This window comes from Mastomys coucha, unplaced genomic scaffold (assembly GCF_008632895.1).
Source record: "Mastomys coucha isolate ucsf_1 unplaced genomic scaffold, UCSF_Mcou_1 pScaffold23, whole genome shotgun sequence".
Taxonomy (NCBI): domain Eukaryota; kingdom Metazoa; phylum Chordata; class Mammalia; order Rodentia; family Muridae; genus Mastomys; species Mastomys coucha.
Window position 1 is genome coordinate 91,036,456 of NW_022196906.1, and position 23,207 is coordinate 91,059,662.

General features: G+C 44.1%; 1 protein-coding gene across 1 annotated transcript in view; it reads right to left on the reverse strand.

The window, feature by feature from the left end:
• Positions 1-23,207, reverse strand: part of Clstn2 (calsyntenin 2) — a 593,894-nt gene that overhangs the window by 32,496 nt on the left and 538,191 nt on the right. The window contains exon 9 of the mRNA XM_031345279.1: positions 7,165-7,327. Within this exon, the coding sequence (XP_031201139.1) occupies positions 7,165-7,327 (163 nt within the window). The remainder of the gene's footprint in view (positions 1-7,164; positions 7,328-23,207) is intronic.

Here is a 23,207-nt window from a genome sequence, read left to right on the forward strand (position 1 = left end):
CTACATTGATGGAGTCACAAGGTTGCTCATGTGTCATCCACAATATTGATCTTACTCTCCAGGCAAAGAAATTGAGAGTCTTGAGTGGCAGAAATGTCAGTGGTGGCAAGGGTCTAGGGTTCCCTTCTACTCCCTGGAGCCCAGCCTTTTTCTACAACAGCCTGATGTCCGATGGCTCTGAAGTCATCTTTAGGTCTCAGCTGGACCTCATCAGATCTCTGAGATAATGTCAGGCTCATCTGGCAACTGATTTGCCCCAGACTCTAGCAGCCTCTAGAGTCTTCTTTGAAGGTGGTGATCTAGCTCTGGTACCCCTCTACATTCAGGTGCAGGTGCTATGTTGCCCCTGGCCAGATACAGAATGGGGTGTGGATTATGCCCAGGCTACATGTTGTTGAGCTGTCTATAGCAGAGCCCACCTAAGGTGCTCAGCACAGTGCCTACCTAGTACATGCTAAGAACGAACACATGGAGGCCAGGAGTGGGGGTGGTTTGTGCAGTTTCCTAAATTTGACCTTGGCCTCCTTGTAGAAGGGGAATCTGTGAGAAAGAAGTACCATGCCGATTCCTTAGGGAAGGAACGCTGCCTGGATAGAAAGCAGTCGATGCTAGCGTGTGCCTTTTTTTTTTTTTTTCAGAATTGGAGACCCGAGGGATGCCGAATAACTTGAACACAGACTTTATTAACAGAAATTTGTATTAAATTAGACCAAGCTCATTAACTGGAGGGATGTAGTCCAATTGTCTGCACTGATTCTAGACTCTAGCAGGGGAAAACAAAGACCTGAAAATGTATAGCAAATCTCAGGGCTGCATGTGGCTCCAGGTGCACGCAAAGCTCATAAGCCATTGCTTACAGCCCTTGGGCTATGTCTGCCTTTTGATCCCTTGGAGGCCATTCTTTTCTTTGTCTTCACTTCAAAGCTCTGATGAATGTCTTGTACCTGTCCCCATTCAGCCTCCATATTCAGAAAAAAAAAGTGTTCTTTGACTCCCATTTTTTTTGTTAAGTGGAGGATAGGACTCAGCAAGGATAGGGCCCAGAATGAAATAGGAGGAGTCTTCCATATTCAAGATCAGTAGCATCCTTAGGAATGGGGGCTCAGGGCTGTATACTCTAGAAAGGCCAGGATTTACTGTATTGGAGAAGAACATCTTGGCAGAGATGGGGTTAGTGGCTACAAAGAAGAGAGCCACAGGTGGGGGAACTCCTGTGCTGAAACACATCCAGGAGAATGGGGATTGGATAGATATGGAGCAGGGTGATGAATTCTTGAGTGTGCCTCTACAGCTTTTCACACATGCAGCCACCTGATAAAAAAAAAAAGAACCCCTGCCCCCCAGATGCCTAACTCACAAAAGGGAAGTCAGAGACAGACTAGCACAGGATAGGTGACCTAGCCTGCTGCATCCTGTAGAATCTTCTAGAAACCTCAAGACTCTTTAAGACACTGTCATGTACTGGCAGCCATCTGACTTACCTCCCTGCACAAATAGCCTACAGGACCTCGATAGTCAGTAGTTGTAGATGTCCAGGATGTGGCTATCTGATTTTTCATTGTCTGTGGACTTGACCTCAATGGACTCAAAGTTTTATTCTTACAAGTAAAAACCTAAGGAAAAGGAGTTAGCTTAGTCTTTAAATGATCTACCATGTTGTACCCTGTCCTTTGAAGTTTTCATCCCTGGGTTGGTAGGTTAGAAGCTTAGTTGCCAGAAATGGCAATACTGACAGGTAGCTGGGCATTTAAAATCTGAGACCTAATAGGTAATCCTAAGACTAGCCTCTTCCAGGGCTTTGGGTTGGAGTTTTACCACCTCACTTTTCTGCTTGCATATTCTTTTACCCTTGTGATGCTTAGGCATCATAAGCTAACACAGCCAGGAGGCCCTTGCCAGAGCTAGGGCCATGCTTTTTGGAAGTTGTTAATGCAAATGGAAGGCTCAAAGGCTTTCCTGGCAATTAGGTGAGGCGGGTACTAGGCCTCACTGGCAACGGTTCTTTGGTGTAAATGAAGTCTCTCTCTCTTTTTTAATTACTTTTAAAAATCCCAGAGAAAATGACGAACCACTGACTGCATGGCTTTCAAATTCACTAACAGGACACCATAGGCTAATTGGGTCTGCAGAACACAGACCAGTGATGGTGCTGTTGCCAGCCCCCAGGAGAACCTGACACGCACAGTCTATCCAGTCCTTTTCTATTCACTTTGTCCAAACCCAACCAGAAATTTTACAAATGAGAACAAGTTCTCGAGCCAACCTCAGAAGCACCAGAAAAGCTCCCCAGGTTTGCAAGCCCAAGGCAATTAGAGGGGTATATGCAGGGCTTTGTGCTACATGCATAAGCAGACAGTAGAGGATGAGAACTATGGAGATGAGGCCTGCTCCACAGGCCATTAATTTCACAGCACTGCATCTCATTGGAAGATCTTTTGATATGTCCTATGCAGACAGAAATGTGGCTCCCAGAAGAACGTAGGAATTCATAGAAATCCAAATTCCTTAACACAGCAGTAGAGTGTCCTGAGACTTAATTTCAACTTCTTTCTTCACCCTCTCCTCCATCCTTCCTGGGCCATGTACAGTGCAGTGCTAGGGGAGATCTGGGCATGCTCACACCTCCTACTCTCATCCCTTCTTTGTGTGGTCTAACTCATTCTGTATTCTAAAGATGGAGATTCAGGGGAAAATGTACGACTGGGTTGTCATTTCTCATAGGGAAAGTACTCAAGTATTCTCCATGCCCCCCCAAACTTCACGAATGCTTTTGTATTCCTGTCTTCCAAAATTCTCCCGACAAACTGTTCTTCAGCCTTCTTTTTGACTTATGCAGGGACTTGGGAAGGCAGAGTCTGCGTATAATATGGCTGGTCCTACGGGAGGTGAGGGAAGTGGGGGGATGGAGAGACCCCTAGGAGAGACTTGGGGCCACAGTGTTAGAGTAGGCCTGGCTCTTGTAGATTTCCTACTGTGTCAGATTTGGATGAAAGAAATGAAAAGGAAGATGGAGAAAGACTGGAAGGTATGTTAAGGTGACACATCCATTCACACAAAACATGCCATGCACACACATTCCTCGTGGAACGTCAAGGGGCAGCTCTTACTCTTACTTGGTAACTTAGAGATTAGAAACTCAGGAGCACGAAGATGATGCAGGCATCGTCATGATACTTGGTTTCAAATCACATCAGATCCATGGGAACAAAACAGCATGAAATTGGTATGAAACCAAAAGGGAAGAGGACACAAAACTCAGAGTAAACCCAGCCACCTATCCCAGCAAGAACATGAATTGAGGAGGACCAGCCTGCTCAATGAACAGTGCTAAGGGAATAAGACATCTTCAGGGAGTAAATGCAACCTAGAGCCTCCATTATTGATCTTTCTGCATTAAAAAAATTAAAAAAAGAGAATCAAAGGCTCAAAACTTCCATGCCTCTAGAAGAAAACATAACAAAGATTCAAGGTATTGGCACAGGCAATGATTTCTTGAAGAAGGATCTGCTAGCCCAGCAAACAAAAGCCAGAACTGAGAAATGAGATTATATTACATTAAAAAGCTTCTGTGCAACAAAGGAAAAAAAAAACACAACCAACCAAACAAAAAACCAATCCAAACCAAACCAAACCAAACCAAACCAAACCACCACCATTACCACCGCCACCACTCAACCAACTAATCAACCAACCAAACAAACAAACAAACAAAAAACCAATCCAAACCAAACCAAACCAAACCAAACCACCACCATTACCACCGCCACCACTCAACCAACTAATCAACCAACCAAACCAAAAAGAAAAAAAAAAAAAACCAAACCAAACCAAACCACCACCACCACCAACAAAACTCAACTAACCAAACAAATGAAAAACAATGAAAAGACAACCTACACAAAAGAAAACCTTTCCTAGCTAGCCATCTGACAGGAGATCAATATCCAGAATACATAAAGAACTCAAAAGCACAAATAACTTCATCAAAAATTATCAAGTGATCTGAAGAGATACTACTCAAAAAGATACACTACAAATGACTGGTAAATGTATGAAAATTTCTCAGTAACTTTAGTCTGCAGGAAAAAGTAAATTAAACTTTGTAATTAGGATGTACTACTCTGGCACATATATATCTGGAAAAACTGACATCGGTGCACAAATGTGTAAACCTATGTTTATTTTAGCACCACTTACAATAATTAACATGTAGAATTTATCCAAGTGCTCACTAACAAACTATGTAAGAACACACACACACATACACGCACACACATACACATACACACATGTACACACATACACACCCAGACACCCACATACCCACCCACACATCCACACATGCATACATACACACACACATACACACACATCACACCCACACATACACACACATATACACACACACACTATACACACATGCACACACATACATGCACACACACATATATGCACACATACGTCCACACACACATATACACACATATACACACGCACACATACACACATGTGCACACATGCATGCACACACATGCACATGTGTATGCACACACATGCACACACAGTGGAGTATTATTTAGGACATTGAGGAATGTCATTATGTTATTCTCAGGAAAATGGAGAGAACTGGAGATCATGCTAAGAAAAATGAGACAGACACAGACAACTATCATATCTTCTCTCATATGTGAACACTAGAAAGATAAAAAAGCAAATAGCTCAGAAAGATCCTGTGGGACACAGAGGAATTAGGATCCTGTGAGAATATAGCCAGCAAGGGGTGAGGCCAGGCTAGAACTCAAACTCAAGGGTTTCTGACTCCAAGGCTGCTCTCTTTTTGCTGCTCCTTGGAGAAGTATACAACCATTAATAAGAGAAAGTCGGTTTTTGTGTTTTGCAACGATGAGGCTCTAGACAGTAAAAACTTTGCAGGACCTGCATTCATATAGCCCAGCTTCTCAGTGGCCACTCTACTTGCTTGGGTCCCACGCTGAAGGTAAAGCAGACAAGAGCTTGGTAAAGAATACCAAGACACAAGTGTTAATTAACTGAGAATTAGAGCACGATTGTCATAGCGAGACACCAGCTTGCCCCAAATGATCTGGGCATCATCTTCATTTTTTACAGAGCCACGTTTGATTTGGAGGGGATGTTTTCCCATCCCGGGTGGCAAGCTTAGAACTGGGAAGCCAGAGTTGGAGCTGATCTGCCTAAGTAGAGGCTGGATGCAGATCAGAGTGACATGAACCCTGATGTGAACTCTGCGGGCAATCAGGAAGGAATCAAGGAAAGTCTGTGGTAGGATGCACCTCCAAGTGTTTTTTCTTATAGGGTTTATTCAGGGTGTACTCAGAATACCTCTGTTGGTATCTGGCTGGGGCACTGAGTCACACCAAGGCCCCCAAAGTGCCTCTCTCTCTCTTTTGGTTTCATGGTCCCTGCCATAAGGCCCAGTCTTTTCCTGGTAACCTGGGGGAACCTATAATTCTGAAAAGACTCTGCTGCCCAAGTGCTGTAAAAACATTAAACAGGGCTTAAACCCTTGGGTGAAACACCTCACACATGATGTGGGTAATCTTAGCACAGGAATAGCTATTCTTGTTCTTTTTCTTTTAAAGATTTATTTATTTATTATATGTAAGTACACTGTACCTATTTTCAGACACTCCAGAAGAGGGCATCAGATCTCACGAGATGGTTGTGAGCCACCATGTGGTTGCTGGAATTTGAACTCAGGACCTTCGGAAGAGCAGTCAGTGCTCTTAACCTCTGAGGCATCTCTCCAGCCCCCGCTATTCTTGATCTTTTCTTGCCTGTATCTGCTCCCTGTTTTTTGTTTCCCATGGCTACAGTGCTTTCTGCATGTTCCTCCTTCCATATTGTGTCCCACGAAGCTGCCCTGAATCACGTTTCACCCAGCCCACAGGGGCTTGTGTATCTTCCAAGTCACTCCTGGGTCAGCTGATCCACAGAGAACAAATTATTATACTATTGGTCTCTGATATTTGTATATTCTTCAGGTGGCTCAAGAATATGTCTTTAAAAGTTGTGTCTTGCACTTCACATTTACATACTTAAAATTACTAAACAGAGGTATAAAATTACTAAACAATGGTATAACAACTATTTGCATGGTACTTACATTGCATTTTGGGCTATAGACAATTGAGAAGATTTCAGGTATCATGGAGTCTGTGCAGGCGTTATATGCAAGAACAGCATCACTCACCATCTTGAGCAAGCCTTTAATGTCCATGTGAAGTATGGGAACCAATTTTTTTTTTTGTAAATACTAAGAGCTGGCTTCATTAAGTACACCTCTCCCCTCACCATCCTGTGGTGAATGGCTAAAGTTACAAATCTTGGAAGCCTTCATAGGATCCATCAGTACGAGGCTGGGTCTTACCTCAGGGTCTTGTGTGCCTACTTGGGAGCATCCTCCTTACCTGCTAGTCACCCTCACTGGGCTTTAAAGAACCCTCAGCATTTAGGGAAGAAGCAGCAGCCTCCATCTGAGCTGAGTGAGACACAAGGCTGTGTGCATGAAAACCCCTTTGCCTGCTTCCAAAATGGAGATGGGGTTGGATTGGGGGCTCAGAAGGGAGGCATGATTAAGGAAGAGTAGAAGAAACAGACTTCTTTGTGGGTGATGTCAACCAAGGGCCTCTGTCTTACGAGGTGAGGGACATGGCTGAAGCAAGGCTCAGGACTGAGGGCTGAGCATACCCTGAGAGTGGCCACTATGACCTCACGGCCTGTAGACAATTTGCTTCGCATAGCTCTGGTCATTGGAGTGATAATGAGATCCTTGGTTTCTAAGCAACCTTGAGACGATTTCAGTCAAAGATTCTGTACTCCACTCTTCCGACATGCAGCTATAGATTGGAATCAGTTAAGATTCCAAAATAATAAATGGCCTTAGGAACTCAGAGGCAGACATGAACTTGTCTAGGTTGATGTAAAAGAAAAATCCATTCTCATGCCAGGTGCCATTATGACTTAGGGGTGGTGTCTTGATTAATGGTTACATTTATAAGTGCTGTTTTGTTAGTAAAGGGCTAGCCACTTTTTTTTCTAGCTAGCTTTTATGTTACCCCTTCTTCCTTTTTTCTCTATCAGTCTCTCCCATGGACAGAGTAGAAAGAGGGCTCCACTCAGGGTTACCTTGCCAACAGGCGCCGACAGTAAGCTGCATGGCTATGTGAGATGGATGAATGGGCCAGTCATTAGTCACCAGGTAGGGTTCATATGTTGCTCCATCCATGTACAGGGTGACCACAGGGAACTCCACATTGATGACATAGTAATGCCACTCTTTGTCACAAATCTAATGGGGGAAAAAAAGACACAGAGAGAAGCAACACTTAAAATTAAATCTACAGTGCATCACCAAACAGCCCTTTAGAATCTCATTCTGAAAGGAGAGAGAGATGTTTTGGGGGCCAACAATTATTAGCCCAAAGACTCACAGAACATAGTTTTGACATATATTACACACTGAGCTTATCAGACACAATGAGAAGAATCCAAATAGGTCTAACCATCAGCTGAATCCAGCTGTCCTTCGATGTTTACAGGATTGGATCCAGGAGCCAATCTGAGTTTAAAATCTGCAGATGCTTAAGTTTCTTCTATAAAATGGCGTTACATTTGCACATAACATATGCATATCCTCCTGTGTACTCTAAATCAACTCCAGCTTACATATAATACCCAATGCAATGTAAATTCTTTAAATAATTGCTCAGCTGTATAGCTTAGGAACTAACAACAAGAAAAGGAAAAGGCTACTCATATTCAATATAGGAGCAAATGCTCAGTTGGGTGGATTCATGGACGCAGAACCTTCAGGCAAGGAGGGTGGACTACATTTGAAAATGGGCAGAAAGAACATTTTGTTCACATAATTACACCTACTTAGTTAGGCTTACAGATTTTTGATGGATAGGTTAGAGTGTCTGCTTACATTGAATAAGATTTCACTTACTTTTTTCAATATAGAAAAAAGTGCAATTGAAAACATTTTTTTTCTAAGTCTTGAGTTAGATGGAGCTGTATAAAGAATAGTGCCCCAATGAGAGCAAAGCTGAAAATTAAGATAGATGAGAAGAGGAGAAATGACAGTGAAAGAAGAAAGCAGCAGAGCAGTCTGAATTCGGAGTTAGAGAGGCAGCCTTGGGAAAAGGAAGAAACAGGAACCCCGAGGAACCGGAGCCCCGAATCCCCATCTGAGAAGCCAGTGTAGCCTACCCCTTCCAATTCAAGGAAAGTAAACTCCAAGAGAGACAGATTTTCTAGCAGTACTCTGCCTTTCTCTACCTTGGTGTATCGAGGGAGGCAGAGTCGGGCCACAAACGGAACCTTTGGCCTGCACTGGGAACTGGCCATACTCAGGAATCCTGTCTTTTTCCTGGATTGGGAACCAGTATTAATAGACTGGTAGGATTTCGGGGAGATGGTGATGTGACGGGTGATTTTGACTGTCACCCTCACTTGGTTGAGAAACACACGGGGGAATCAATGAAGCATACTTCTGGTGTATCAATGAGGCCATTTCTAGGGATCATTGCCATATGGCTCCGTATGACTCTTGACCTAATGAATGAATGAAACCCTTAATGGATTTATTGTGTGACCATATTATTAGGAGGTGGTGAAAGCTTGCATTGTGGGGCCTAGTTGGAAGAAGAGGCTACTGGGAGGGTGTCCTTGGGACTGTATCTCACCCTGGACATTCCCTTTGTTCTTCCCTGGCAACTAAGGATGGCTCTGCTTTGCCATTCCCTCTCTCTTCTGACGGGCTGATATCTCAGAAACAAAGAGCAAAAGTAGCTCTCTCCTTGTTGTAGGTATTTGGTTACAGTGGAGCAAAAGTAACCGAACTAGGAGGAGACCAAGAGACCAGACTCACACTGGACATTTTATTAACAAAACCATGGGAAGGAAGGCAGGAACCAGAAAAGGCAGCAGAACTAGTGAACAGTGCTCCCCTCCCTCTGTGCAGGCCCTGGGCTCTCTCCTTTGTGTTTAGTCTCCTCCGTTCCCTCTGCGTCCCATGGGATCCTCTGAAGTGTGTCTCATCTGTGTCATCCACTCTCCATCGCCCCAGCTGCAGATGGCAGGGGAGACAGATGAGTTCTACATGAAGGTGACCCCAAGGTGAGGGCATCAAAGCCCCCCTCCATCCTGCACTGGATTAAATATGCTGTTTCTCATGAATAGATAACAGCAACAGGGATGCTAAATGTTCTTTTCCCTTTCATTTTGGAATAAGAAATTTCCCCTTAATGTTCTTTTTTATATTGTCCCATCTCATGTCTCAGAAAATTACTCCTTTTGAAGCCTGTTAGTCTGATAAAGCTTGAAGAATATTTTAGGGACTTTAGTAGGCAAGCAGGATGGGTCCAGGTTAGTTCACTCCAATGTCTTGTTGAATTCAGTGAGAGTCCTTGACTCAGTTTACACTCCACACTTTATTGATGTCTTAGATCAGACCCTATCTGGAAGTTGAGATTTTGGGTTGAGCCTGTGACTGGAGTGGTTGTTCCCAGGTTATAGGGGCGGTACACAGGAGAACCTAAAGACAGAGTCCAGGGATGCTGGAAGAGGGGTGAACCAAGGGAGTATTTGAATGAAGCACTCCACCCAAGGGATCTCAATGCACCCTTGGTCAGAGTTGGAGTCAAAGATAGTCAGGCATCAAAAGCAACCTGCAAAATGGTTTATATTCTGGAGATAGCCTGAGACCTATCTGGAAGCTTCCGGTAGGTCCAGGGAGATAGCGAAGTATTCTTGAACGCATGGAAAGTAAGGCATCAGGGATGGCCTTGTAGGTAGCCTATGGGTGTTCTCTGTCTTGGGTCCCTCACTCACCCCCACCCCCAGCCAGCAGCCATCCTCCATGTGCACATGGCAGGTTGGTTCCCATGTGCTTTGGTCTGTCCCATTACACCCTAAGATTGCTGAAGATGAAGGAGAATGGTTCTCTGCTCTTAATTCTTCAACATTCAACCATTTCATAAGACAAGAGAAAATGTTTCCAAGGAAAAGTCAGGACCACTTCACATATTCAGAGCAACACTGCCCTTCCCAATATTGTAGTTTGTCCTGGATGTATTTCCTACAGTTTTGCTAAATGATGTTTTATTGATAGACAGCTTCCATGACACTTCTCTTAGTAAATGACCCTGTGTCTTGAGCTGAGTCTCCTAGTGGGGGGTGAAAGGGCTTTCCCACCCTCATTAGCATATCCAAGACTCTAAGAAGCCTCAAATATGCCTATAATATGCTTTCAACCTTGAAGATGGGAACATTTCTATTACACTGTTCATATAAAAACCCTGAGAAACAGCGGCCGTGAAAACCCTGTTTGGATCACACTGGTTTAAAGATTTGAAAGTTTGCATGTATCAGTTAATGTTGGCATTGAAATAATAACTTCACAATCCCCACTATAAGTGGCCATGTGATGTGGATATAGATATCCTATAACATAACTATTCTCTCATTATCAGATTAGTTTTATAACAGCAATTGCAAATGATGCTATAATCAATTTCTTGGGTATAAATATTTGTCTCCATTTCTGATTATATCCTTAGGAAAAATTCCTGGAAGGGGACTTAATGGCTCAAATGTTATAGCTATTTTTTAAGGTTCTTGATACATATGATTTTTTTTCTAGCTAAAAATTGTAACTATATTCTTTTACCCACAGAATGTGAGAGGGCTCCTGTATTACACCATTGCCATATGAAGTACAAAAAAAGGGCAAAATCCTAAACATTTGTGAAGGAACACATCTTGTCTCATTTTTGTAATGAGTCACAAAAGATGGTGCAATTTATATATTCCCAAATCAAAACAGGGGCTACTACCTGTGTGAGGAGCAGCCAAGGCTCACAGGAACAAGCAGAACTGTGCTCATGAGCTCTTAATTGGACATCTGAACAGTCTTCTAGTTCATACTAAGCTTATGGCTGCAGACTTGTCCCAATGAGCTATGTCAGCAGCTGAAGGAAATGCCTAATTAGAGTTTCATAAATGTGGATCTATGATCAGGAAGAGACCCACATTGACCTTAGTTAGAACGGCAGGGACAAACTGTAATTGAAAAATGATCGAGCCGGGAGGCAGCAGAAATAGAAGTATTGCTACATAGGTCAACCAAGAGAAGGAAACTAGGCAAAGTGACCTTTCCTCAGGGAGGAGACAAATTTTTAATTTTTAACTGTGTGTAAATCACTGGCACACCTAACTGGCTTGACGCCTTTCCCATGATGCTCCGCTGAACAGATAGATGCCCAAGGCATGACCTAGACGAAGCTACTTCCTTTTCAGAACCCCTGCAGATCTGAGTCTATGTTAGGTGGCCATAGCTGCTCTTTAGACGGCAAGTGGAAAAGAGGCCGGAGATCCAGAGACGCACACCTAGGAAGGCTATGTTGCCAGAAGATTGTCTTCAGAGCTCCTGCCAGTCTGGTTCAAATACCTGGTCTAGGGGCAGGTCAGAAGGTCTGCCTTAGTCTCTCCATTAAATCAGGGATTTTTTTTTTTTAATGTAGCTATTCAGAATGTGACACACTGATTTGTCAACTTCTGTATCAATTACTATGTTTATTGAAGATGTGAAAGAGTTTATGGAACAGATTCTTTGTCTTCGGGGTTTCAACGTAATAGGGAGGGAGAGAGAGAGGAAAGTGGGGGCTAGGGGCCCATATACAAAAATATTCCAGTATAATATGGATTGAAATAAGTGTAACTCAGGGGTGGAGCACTTCAAGGTTCCAGAGAATGGAGAGATCTTTCCAGCTGGGAGGAAGTAGAATTCTGAGTGAATACCATAACAATGCTAAGATTTCATTGGGCATAGAAGGTACGAAAACATTTCAAGCCAACGAAGCGGAAACCTCTTATTCCTTTAATCGGTCTCTTTTTCCTCCCACTGTTGGAGGCACAAGTTTGGCAGCCTATGGAGTCCAAGTCTTTCAGTCATTTCTAAAAGACTTGCAAAAAGCATAGCCTGTTTTGTGAGAAACAACTCAAAAGCCTAGCTAGTGCTTCCAGTCCAACTAAGGTATTGATAAAAAGGCTGTAATATCCTGAAATTCATAGTCATCCTAGATCTGTGAAAGGAGCCAGGTAAGCTCATGGTGTATGTGTGTATGTGTGTGTGTGTGTGTGTGTGTGTGTCTATGTGTATATGCATGTGTGTGCAGTTGTATATGTATATATGTATGTATGTGTATGTGTATGCATGCATGTGTGTGTTTATGTGTATATGTGTGTCCATGTATATATGTGTATATATGTATGTGGTGTGTATGTATATATGTATGTGTATGTGTGTGTATATGTGTGTATGTGGTGTGTGTATATATGTGTGTGTATGTGTGTGTGTGTGTGTGTGTGTGTGTATTAGAGAGATGGAGGCATCAGACAAGAATGCAGATGTGGGTAGGATGGAGTGTTGAGGGAAGTGAGGAGTGTGAGCTGAGGCTGCAAGCATCCTTTGGAACTGGAGGACTGAGGATTTGTATTGCCTTTATTCTATAGGCAACAGGAAGTCTGGAGGTCTCTGGGTGGGGGAGGGGATGGCAGTCATAGCAACGATCAATCCTGGAACATGCTTTCCATTTGTAAGCAGCTTTCCACACTCTTGCTTAGGCTACTCAACTCCCTGCTAGATCAGGAGGATCAATTGTGCTCCAGGGATCTCTGGAAAAGAGAGTGAAAGAAACGACATGGCTTCCTATCACAAGGAGCTTGGTAAAGTTATCGGAGTTGGAGGTGACACTCAGGCCACTGTGAGCTTCGATGCTTAGCTTCCTGTCCTTTTATGTGACACAGTGGCATCACATTCCAGCACATGAGGACCTTGAGCAGAGAGACTTGGCTGCTGGACAATGGGCTCACATGGCAGATAATCCCTGAACAGCTGCACCTGGAGATTCTATAGGCACTTCATAGGTACCGTGTCCCAAAGTAGGCTCGCAGTGCTCCCTTCCCACGCCAGCCGAAACCTGCTCTCTGTGTCCCTGTGTCTTGTGATCTGTCATCGGAGCCACCATGTGCTACCCAGCTTTAGGCTTCTCCCACTCTGTTCTCTGTGGTTACTTTATTGTCTGCCCTGATGCTTCCGTCTTGTCCTCTCTCCCGTCCGTCCCTCAGCACCCGATTCTTACTCAGCACCTGCCATACTTGCTAGAGAGAGCAAAGAGGCAGAGAGAGGGCAGAAAGGGAACTGAGGAGGCAGGCCTGGTACAGACAGCAAGGTGGAGATGCTTGAGCAATGGAGGGTTCTGTTACAATGGGATGATATACATTTGGGTTGTTCAGCAGAACCAGTTTGCCCTGAGGCTTGTAGGAGACACAAAATGGGATGGACAGGGAAACAAGACAAACAAGCAGGAGCGAATCCATGTGGACTGAGTCTGGGGTTCTAGGGTAAGTGGTTTGAGTAGCACAGCTTTCTTTTTATTATTATTAAATTTTTAGGATTTCTGTTCTGAACTTTGGGAGGAAAAAATCTTTTCAATTCTTTGCTGCAACAATAGTTAAGTGAGATTGAAGATAATAGTATCACTCATGATAACAGCATCACTCATGGGGTTGTCTGAGTTCAGTGAAGGCACCTACAACATTTAGCACGTATTTCTAGTCTTTCTGGAGGGATAATCTCTTGTGCACCGTGTAAAGCATCACAGGTCAATAAAAGGCTGATGGCCAATAAACATCGGCGGATTAGAAGGTGGGACATCAGCAGAGAGAGAGATTCTGGAAGGAGTCAGGCACGGGAGATTTGCCATCGAGGCATGGAGAAAGTCAGATTTACGAAACTAAGACGAAGTACCCAGCCATGTGGCAGGACTTAGATGAGTATAAATGGGATAATTGAGTTATGGCTTATTTGGAGAACAAGCCTAGAGTAAGGCCTAAGCATAAATATATGAATAAGTCTCTGTGTCCTCTTTCGGGAGCTGGGGCAGACCTAGAAGAAGATCAAACCATGTCATCTTTCCTCGTCTAAAATACACTGAGATGCTGGGTAAAATATAATGCCAATAGTAAAATAAAGAAACAAGACTAAGATGTCTGGGAAGAGAGCTCTTCAGACATCAAACACAAAGACATTTGAGATGAGACTTGAAACTGACAACTGCTGAGGGCTGTGCCCTCCCTTGTCTGTAGGAGTTTCAAAGACCCTTGAAGAGAATGGACATTTAGGTCCTTGGTCCTTGGCACAAAGCAGGCTTGTGATTGGATACTTGCATGAAGTTTGTACTGTGAGGGGGCATCTTGAAACTGGGATCCCAGAACAAATACTGCTGCTGACCTAGGGCTGAAGGGTAGAAGCCAGCCAAGCACTTTGTCTCCTAGGCTTGCTCTATGCATGGGCATCAGATCCAGGTGTAGACAGGTGACACAGGATAAAAGCCCTGAGCTCAGAAACTAACTTAAAACACATCCGTAAAGTCCACAGAGCGCTGAGAAAGACACATTCAAATACATTAAGGATGGAAGGGATGGAAGAGAACAGGACTGGTGAGCTGGATCCAAGAGGGGACTGTGTAGCATCTCCGCTCTGCCTCTCTTGTTGCTAATCCATTTAAGATGTTCCCAGGGGGTCACCTGTACTTCTGCCAGTGTGCTTCCTGTGGTGGTGACAGGGACAGGTCAGGTAGTATCCACTGGACCTTCTGTCAGAAAGCTGACTCAGGACCACAGGAGCTCAGGGACAGGGCCATAGTGGATGGCCTGTGTCCAAGAGACTATCCGTGTTTGAAATTTGTTTGAGCAACATTTGGGCAAATCGCCAAAACAATCCTGAAACTGCCCTTGCAATTTGTAGCTGGAGCACATAAAGAATTGCTCAATATGCAGGATTTCAGTTACTCCACAGGGACCAAAAAGAACACTAGTCCTTCCTTAGACACTGGTGGTGTGCCTGGCACCTTAGAACTGTGGCATGACAGTCCTCTCTCTCTCTCTCTCTCTCTCTCTCTCTCTCTCTCTCTCTCTCTCTCTCTCTTTCCCTCTCTCTCTCTCTCCCCTCTCAATAGTCAGCTGGTTCATTCGCTTGTTCATTTGTTCATTCATTCATTCACTCATTGCTTTTAATCCAGTGCCTTCAAGGGATTCTAATTAGATCTTCTTCCCCCACCCGTGGATGATGCCCACTTCTGCTCCCTTTGTGTTTCCAGTTACCATTTTTTTGTATGCATTAAAGTACCCAGTGCAATTAGTCACTGCATTAATTAATTAAAAGCCCTCACCCACCTTGGGGCTTGCCTATAAAGTCTTTAGAACCCCATAAAGGAAGGGTTAGCGGAGTTGGATAGGAGTCAAAGATGGAAGCCAGTAAACCCTAGATTGGGCCTTCCTGGTGCTTGGGTTTAGTCTCCAGCTTAGGAGTCACAAGGACCCCATTTGTCATCACTCAGGAAAATATTCTTCTGTGACCCTTTAAGGCTTTGGTTCCCAACTGGGAGTCTATAAAATCCTGCCTTGCAAGTTGTACCTATCATACTGATGCTCTTTGGAAACATCACTTAATTCAGCTCAACAGGTTGGTTTTAGCAGGATTCCCAAAGCATGGTCCTCAGCTCACAGGCAACAGCACTTCTTGGGGACTTGCTAGGAAGGCAGACTTTGCTGGGGCCCCAACCCTCCTCCCCACTTCCAACAAACCAGAAGATCCAGGGTGGTGCTTGGTAGGCTGTGGTGGGCCTGCAGTTTCAGCAAGCCTGTGGGCCACAAACTGCTATGTTTGAAAACCTCCACTCAAGAGAAGCACTGTAGGTAGGGCAATTTCTGTCAGGTTGACTACACTTCAAACCTTAAGTGCTGTGCCTCTGGGTCTGTCTCTGTCGCTCTTTCTAAAAGAGGTTTAACTGAAGGAAGACCCACTTTGGATGTGGGCAAGACCATCCCATGGTCCCAGGGTTCCAGACTGAATTAAAGGGCAGGGAGGAGAGTCGAGCATTCATCTCCCCCTGCTTCCTGACTGCAGAGACATTGTGCTCAGCTATCTCATGCCACAGTCCACCATGCTAGAGCTGCCAGCCTACCTTTCTGCTGGGATGGGCTCAACTCTTGAACCCGGAGGCAAAATAAACCCTTGCCTCCTTAAGTTGCTCTTGTCTGGATTTTTTTTTCCCCACAACAACGGAAAAGTAAGTAACATAATTTCAGAAGCTTACCTGTTTTCTTTCTTACTAGGCACTTGTAATAAAAATTCTCAGAAGATTGCTGCAAAATTTATTCAATTTTCCCAATACATGTTTATTGTATTTTCACTACCTCTCAGCACTGCCTGGTCCGGGACATGGAAGTGAATTACCTGTGATTGTCCCTTCCTGCATCACCAGAAGCTGGGGCTCACATGCTCTTCCTGCTGCTTTTCTGGAACTCTGGGACGATTATCCCAAGACAAATGTCTGTCCTTGGTGGGTCACACTTTCTTCCTCTTTCAGACTTTGCTCCTAGCAGGAGCCACTGACTGCCCCCAGGATGTCTCTTCATGAATTTCCAGAGCCAGGTGATGTCTGTCAGGGCCCTGAGGCACAGATTCAGAGCCGCAGGGGGCCTGTATGCCTGCTGAAGCTTGTAAGCTTAAATACACCAAGCAAATTCCATATTTTACCTGGTCAGGAAGCATATGTTTTAAATTTGAGATTTAGGAAGGGATCCCTTTCCCATGGGTGTTCTTATACTGAGCAGTAGCAGCTGCACAAAGTCAAGGCAGCTTTTGCCCGCAAACAGGATCAGTGTTGAGAGAGCCATGTTAGGCTCATGTAACGTATGGACTATGGAGTCTTCCACATACAAAAAGACTGAACAATTAGCATCGACTAGTCCTGCTTGTCCAAGCTGAGGGTTAAGAAGGCCCCAGCAGACACAGGGGCGTCCTGTGTACAACAGACCGCATCCTCAGCGGCTTTGTGTGTAGGGGTTTATATCATTAGATACAGGCATGCAGGCTCTGTGAGACCCTGGCTAGGGAAGATGGATCGCATCGTCTCCTAAATCTCTGCTTCATCTTGGAGTCCGGCAGGCTCTACATTCCTATCGAAATCCAGAGGCTATGAGCAAGTCAGCTCAGAAATGGGACTTAAAGTTTGCGGAGCACCAGTTTCCATGTGTCTAAAATAGGTCAAGCACTGTAGGAGGTGAGTGAAGTCCTCAGTGTGTGCCCGCGCTGTTGGCTGTGCACAGCTCTGTTGAGGATCCTAATACCCCAGACCCATGGGAGTGGTAAACCCTGTCTTGGGTGAGGCTCAGAGAGATGGCTTAGGCCCCCAGGGGTCCAAGGCAGCCTCATGAAGAGGGATTTGCAAAGAAATGTGGGGTGAGATTCATCTGTGTAGACACAGGCAGGCACAGGAGAATCCTGTAAGGAGGGAAGATGGGAGCAGGGCATTGGCAACATCTCTAACGCATCCCTTAGCTTCTCAGGGATTTCACAGGGGAAGCGAGGAAACCAGCAGAGGAGGTAAGGAAAATACTTCCCTCTAAAAATGTTTCTTTCCTTTTGTTCCTTCTTAACCAGATAAACATCAGAGTTCTCACAAGTAGCGTCCCTCGCCCCTAGGGAGCATTGTGTTTGTGGGAACCTAGAGAAGAACGGGTGGAAACTGTTCAATGTCAGAGTACAATTTCAGCCGTTCTGTAGCCCAGAGGTGGGCAGGGACCTTCTCAGTGTGACACAACTGGGCCCATATTGTTCATGGTGGAGTAGACCCCAGAACTCCTCTCTCCTGCCTTCAGGCCTGGGTTTTCAAAGATATTTCAATGCAAAGAAAATAAATCTGTAAGAATCCCCTCACATTAAACAAGCCGGAAACTTGGTCGTGTATTTGAAAACACAAAAAAAACCCTAAATTTTCATTTTGCTACTCTAAGTACTGAGGTTGGCTCTTCCATTAATATAGCCTATCTGTAAGTGATGCAGGATGGAATTTTACTTTTTACAAGTAAAAAGTAAAAGGGAAAATCTCAGTGGCTATATCTTTAGAGAAACATAATTGTAATTTTGTTGACATATCTCATATCTCAGTCTGCTGGGAAAAAAATTACACTGAATAATTCAAAATAATAAATCCTGTGCCCAGAGAAAGTGGAGTGATCTAGAATTGAAAGTTTTAAGTGTTTCCACTTTTAAGGACATGGTGCCTGTTGGCAGAGGGCGTGTTCTGCCTGTCAGAGCTCCCAGGGGACTTCCTGGCCGGTCACAGGGATATGTGCTCTTCTGTGTTGGGAGCAGCAAAGACTAGAACACATGCACAGAAGCACTGTGGGTTTCCAGCCTAGGGCACCCCTAAACTGCTCTTGCTTTGGTGGGGCTTGGGGTTGTTGGCAGGCTATGCTGCAATCCTCACATCAACACTCCAGACTAGCAGAGTCCTGCTGCCCCAGCTGGATCACCCGCTCCCCTCACATCAACACTCCAGACTAGCAGAGTCATGCTGCCCCAGCTGGATCATCCGCTCCCCTGGAACCGCATTTCCCTGGAGAGGTAGAGCTACGTTTCACAACTGGTTTTCCAACAAGGCTTGCCAACAGGTTGCTTCTGTTTGACAATCCACAGCAATGAAACTGGGTATTTACTTCAAAGAACAAATTAGGCCATTATCTTTGGGGGAATCTGTAGGACTCTTTAGGGAACAGTTGTAGTTTAAAATCCATGATAACATTCAAAATCTTGAACACAGACTCTTTCCAATACTATGAATATTTACCAAGTGGAATTTTCACACCTGGGTTTTGAGTGCTAAAAAGCTCTGAAAAACTGCTTAAAATCTAGCCATCTCTACCACCTAAACAAAAACATAAGAAAAATGGGAAGTGGAAGAAATCACAGCCTGACCAGACCCAACTTTCTGGCTTCGGACAGGTAAGATGGTGCATTCACTTCGGGGCTCTGCTTCCCATGGACCACCTAGCATAGACTCCATCTGTGCCCATTGTAGGTGAAGCACAGGCCAGTGCTAAGCTTCTGTCTGGTTGTGGATGTCAAGATGTGGAGAAGTAATTGTGGATGTGCAGAAGTAAATGCAGCTCCCACAGATGTAAGTGGCTCATGCCTCTTGGCTCAAAGCCAAGCCACACTGTTCAGAAAGCAGATTTTTATGAACTTTGTGTATAAGACTGGGGAGGTCTCCAGTCCCCTGACTTTGTTGTCATGGCTGTGTGTGTATGTGTGTGTGTGTGTGTGTGTATGTGTTCCTCATGACCCCAACATGCAGGGGTTTGGGTTGAGAAGCCCAAGGAGATGAACTACATTCAAACCCATGACAGAAAAAGTAAATAAAACTCCTTACAGTAATAATAATAATAATAATAATAATAATAATAATAATAATAATAATCTATTCTATATGCTTAAAAATGCTGTTTTGTATACAGGGAGGACCCATGTTAAATGGCTATAGTAAAAAAGTCATCCATTAAATGGTTTAAAAACTATATTAAGTTATACACTTACTCATTCACTCATTAATTTATGGAACTAAATATTCTTGGAGCCTCCATACAGAGAAAGATGAGGGGACTCCAGCGATGACCTGATCATCTCCTAGGCTCTCTCTCTCTAGTGATCTGGCATAAGTTGGGGAACGCTCAGACTTAAGATTCAGTAGAAGGTGCTGAAAGAGAGAGGGCAGGTGAAGGAGTGCAGGCTCTGTGATGCCCTTGTTGGCTGTGGGCTACATTCTCTATAGCTTTCTCTTGTGTGTTTCTAGACACCCATCAACTCACGGGGACGGAGCTACTCTATTCTCTATTTTACAGATAGACAAATGCTCACGGAAGTTAAATGGCTTATCCAAGGTCACACAGTGAGCTTGGGCTTCAAGCCTTACCAGCCTCCTTTGTAGTCTTAATTGTCATTAACCAGAGGCACCAAACTTCCAGAGCAGAGTGGAGCATGTGCCACCTGAGAGCTTGTTAGGGATGCAGCTCAGCCTAGACCCTGACCTTCTGAATCTATCTTCCTTCCAACTAGATTTTCAGGCACTGTATGTTTGAGGACCTCTGCTTTTAGATGGTTGTGCATGCCCTTAAAACTAAACAACAACAAAAACAATTGCAACCAATTGTTTATTGGGTGTGTGTCTGTGTAAGATTCTTGCAGTTTAGGAGGAATTAGATGCTGTGGCCTGTGAGGAAGCTCTGAGTCAGGAGAAGATGCCCCTGTTTTGTGTAAGCCTTAAGGACTTAATTTTATTGGATTTTCTCCTCCTACATCAAACCTCAGTCCAGGCAGAGGAGAGTAGTTTCCATGAGTTTACTAGAGGACTGACACTGAGTTTGAATCCTTATGTGGTGGCCATGGGAACCATCAGTTTCCAAAGAATAGCAGAGTGACTAGACCTGCTCCTGAAATAGTCCCTGACTGCCCCTGAACTCTCAGCCTGAGCTGTGGATAGAAGGCATTGCGTTAGTGCAAGCCATCAGGCACATGGGAGAGCCTGAGAGAGAACAGGAGCTAGGCTGAAGATGGAGAGAGATGGCTTGACTGGAGCTGGGGTGCTCAGAGTCAAAGTGTAAAAGAAAAAGCAGCAGCATCCATCATCCAGTGTCGAGGTTCCTCCCTTCACCAGGGACCCAGAGCCAGAGTAGCGAGCTTGGTATTCAATTATTATAATGACTGCCTCTGAACCCATTCATTTAGATGTTATTTATGTATTTACATTCACTTCATTCCTCATCTGATTTAACATTAATTTGTGTTAATAATAGATCCTTAACAACCTTCATTAATGGCCACAGAACTAATCGTTTTTCCATTAGTGAAGGATGCTTTATTAATTTTAAAGTGTTCCACAATACTACCCTCTTCTTCCAGGAAGGATGAGTGAGTGTTGCATGTCTTCTACAATGCGAAACAAACAAAAACCAAAACAACAACAATAACAACAACCCCAACCAACCAAACAAAAGATCACCAAGAACGTTAAAAGTTCGATGATTCTATCGAAAGTAGCTTCCTGGGAAGACGGTGCTGCAACCAGAGCCCAGCTCTCCCGGATCCTAACGCTGTTTCTTCTTGGCTGACTTCACAAAGTGATATAGTAAACATGGAAATCAAACAGAGACCAGCACCAACATAACAGGAATCGCCAAAGGCATGGAGAACACGTCTACTCATCCTGATGATCCTTGTTTTGAGGTCATGACTTGAGTGGTTTTAGGGTTGGTTTGAATGATTTTCTTTGACTCAGTGGCACCGTAGTCCTATTGGCTGGAAGGTGTCTCTCTCACACACAGATATTCCCAGTATATTGCTCCAGTGGTCACATATAGCTGTGTATATTGTATCTATTGCTTGTTTCCTTGGTTGCCCAGTAACCAGCAAAGCTCCTGTTTGGACCAGCTTCTGTTCAGTTAGATGAAATGCCAGTATCAGCTCTTGTGGGTAACTAAGGAGACATTTTGCGTTCAGCAACTCTGACGCTGATTAACGACTTCAAATCTTTCTGCTCAGGCTTGGGAACCCCTGGTGTGAGCTTCCCTGATCTCCCAGGAAGCACCTCAACTTCCAACCTTGTCTGGCCCTCTGTGAGAACTTTTGATTCTGTAGGACTGTCGTCAATGAGAGACACCCAGAGAAATATTAGACTCTATTATCCATTCCTACACCAAGGGTGACTCTGCCAGTGAGCTGAGCTGCTTGGCATGAAGATCAGCTTCCACCATCTTCAATTGCTCTCCAAGCATCCAGTGCCATGACTGGAACCAGCTGGGTCTTTGTTGCTTGGGTTACAGTTCTCAGTCCAGAAAAAGAAAAAATGAAAAGAAAAAAAAAAAGCGCCAAACTCCAATATATCCTCCATGCCCTTGGCTGACCATCTAATTACGAGGTCCAATTAAAGTAATTGCACATCGGAGACCTTGAAGACATTACGAAATTAAAGGCCACTTGTGCACTGAGTTCCAGAAAGGTATATTGCTTTTGCTGCCATCAGTAGGTGGGGCTATACAGTTGAAAAAGCAACATGGAGGTCAGGGAATCAGGAGAAGAAGGTCCCAAGGAGAGCCCGCTGTAAGAGCTCTGTATTAGGGTAAAGGGGACAGCAGGTATTATTAGAGTCAGGTGTGTGTATGTGTGAGTGTGTGTGTGTGTGTGTGTGTGTGTATATGTATGTGTGTATGCATGTGTGTGTATGTGTGTGTGTGTGTGTGTGTGTATATGTATGTGTGTGTGTATGCATGTGTGTGTGTATGTATGAGTGTGTGTGTATGCATGTGTATGCATGTGTATGTGTGTGTATGTGTATGTGTGTGTGTGTATGCATGTGTATGTGTGTGTGTGTGTGCGCATGTTTTGTTGTTTATTTGTTTTGTTTTTAGCAAAACCCCATAATTATATCAATCAGGTTTCCTCAACCAATTATATAACGGAGCCCAGCTGGTAAGAGCTGAGTTACAAGAAGACAAAGCAAGGAAAACCAGGCAATTCAGTTAGACTGAACAGGTTTTATTTTGACAGAGCCATTGTTAATTAGGTAGGTTAGCATGATAATTGATTCTATGTTCACAATTCAGGAAAACATGTTGGTATTGGGAATTTTAAAAACTTGCTATCTCTGAACAGTCTTGAGGGTTTTATTGTGGTTGTTGTTTTCTTCTGTTTTTTTTTTTTTCTTTTCTTTTTGACAAATGTAACCAAGGCTAAAAGAAAATATTCTCAAAGAAAAAAACGTATACCTGGACTGCAATGTTGAGCTCCAGCCTTCCTTACTTTGAAGCAGTGGTTGTGAGCACTGGTTTTTGAGTGCCCATTTCCCACTCATGGGGGTACTCAGGGAGAGAAGACAGAAGGGGGCCTTGGTGGTGCCGTCCTTACTGGAGAGAGCGGATGAGCAGTGAGAAAGGGAATGTGGCATTTGTTTATATGTTGACACACCTGAAATATATTGGGATACCAATACAACATACACATACTTTTTAAGTTGGGAAATAGAAGTTGTGAAAAAGAAAAGGTGGATTGGAAAATCTTGTCTGAGATCCCTCAGGTCTTGGCATCGTCTGAAGCAAGAAAGGGGTGGGACATAGCTGCTTCTTGATGTCTCCTGTCTTTATGGAAAACAGTCCTGCAAGTTCTACCAGATGCCAGGAATGGGCATCTCAAAGGCAAAACACCTTGGCACCAAGGCAGCACCTTGCACCAAGGTAGGTCTGGGGCATGATGGAACTTGTATCCA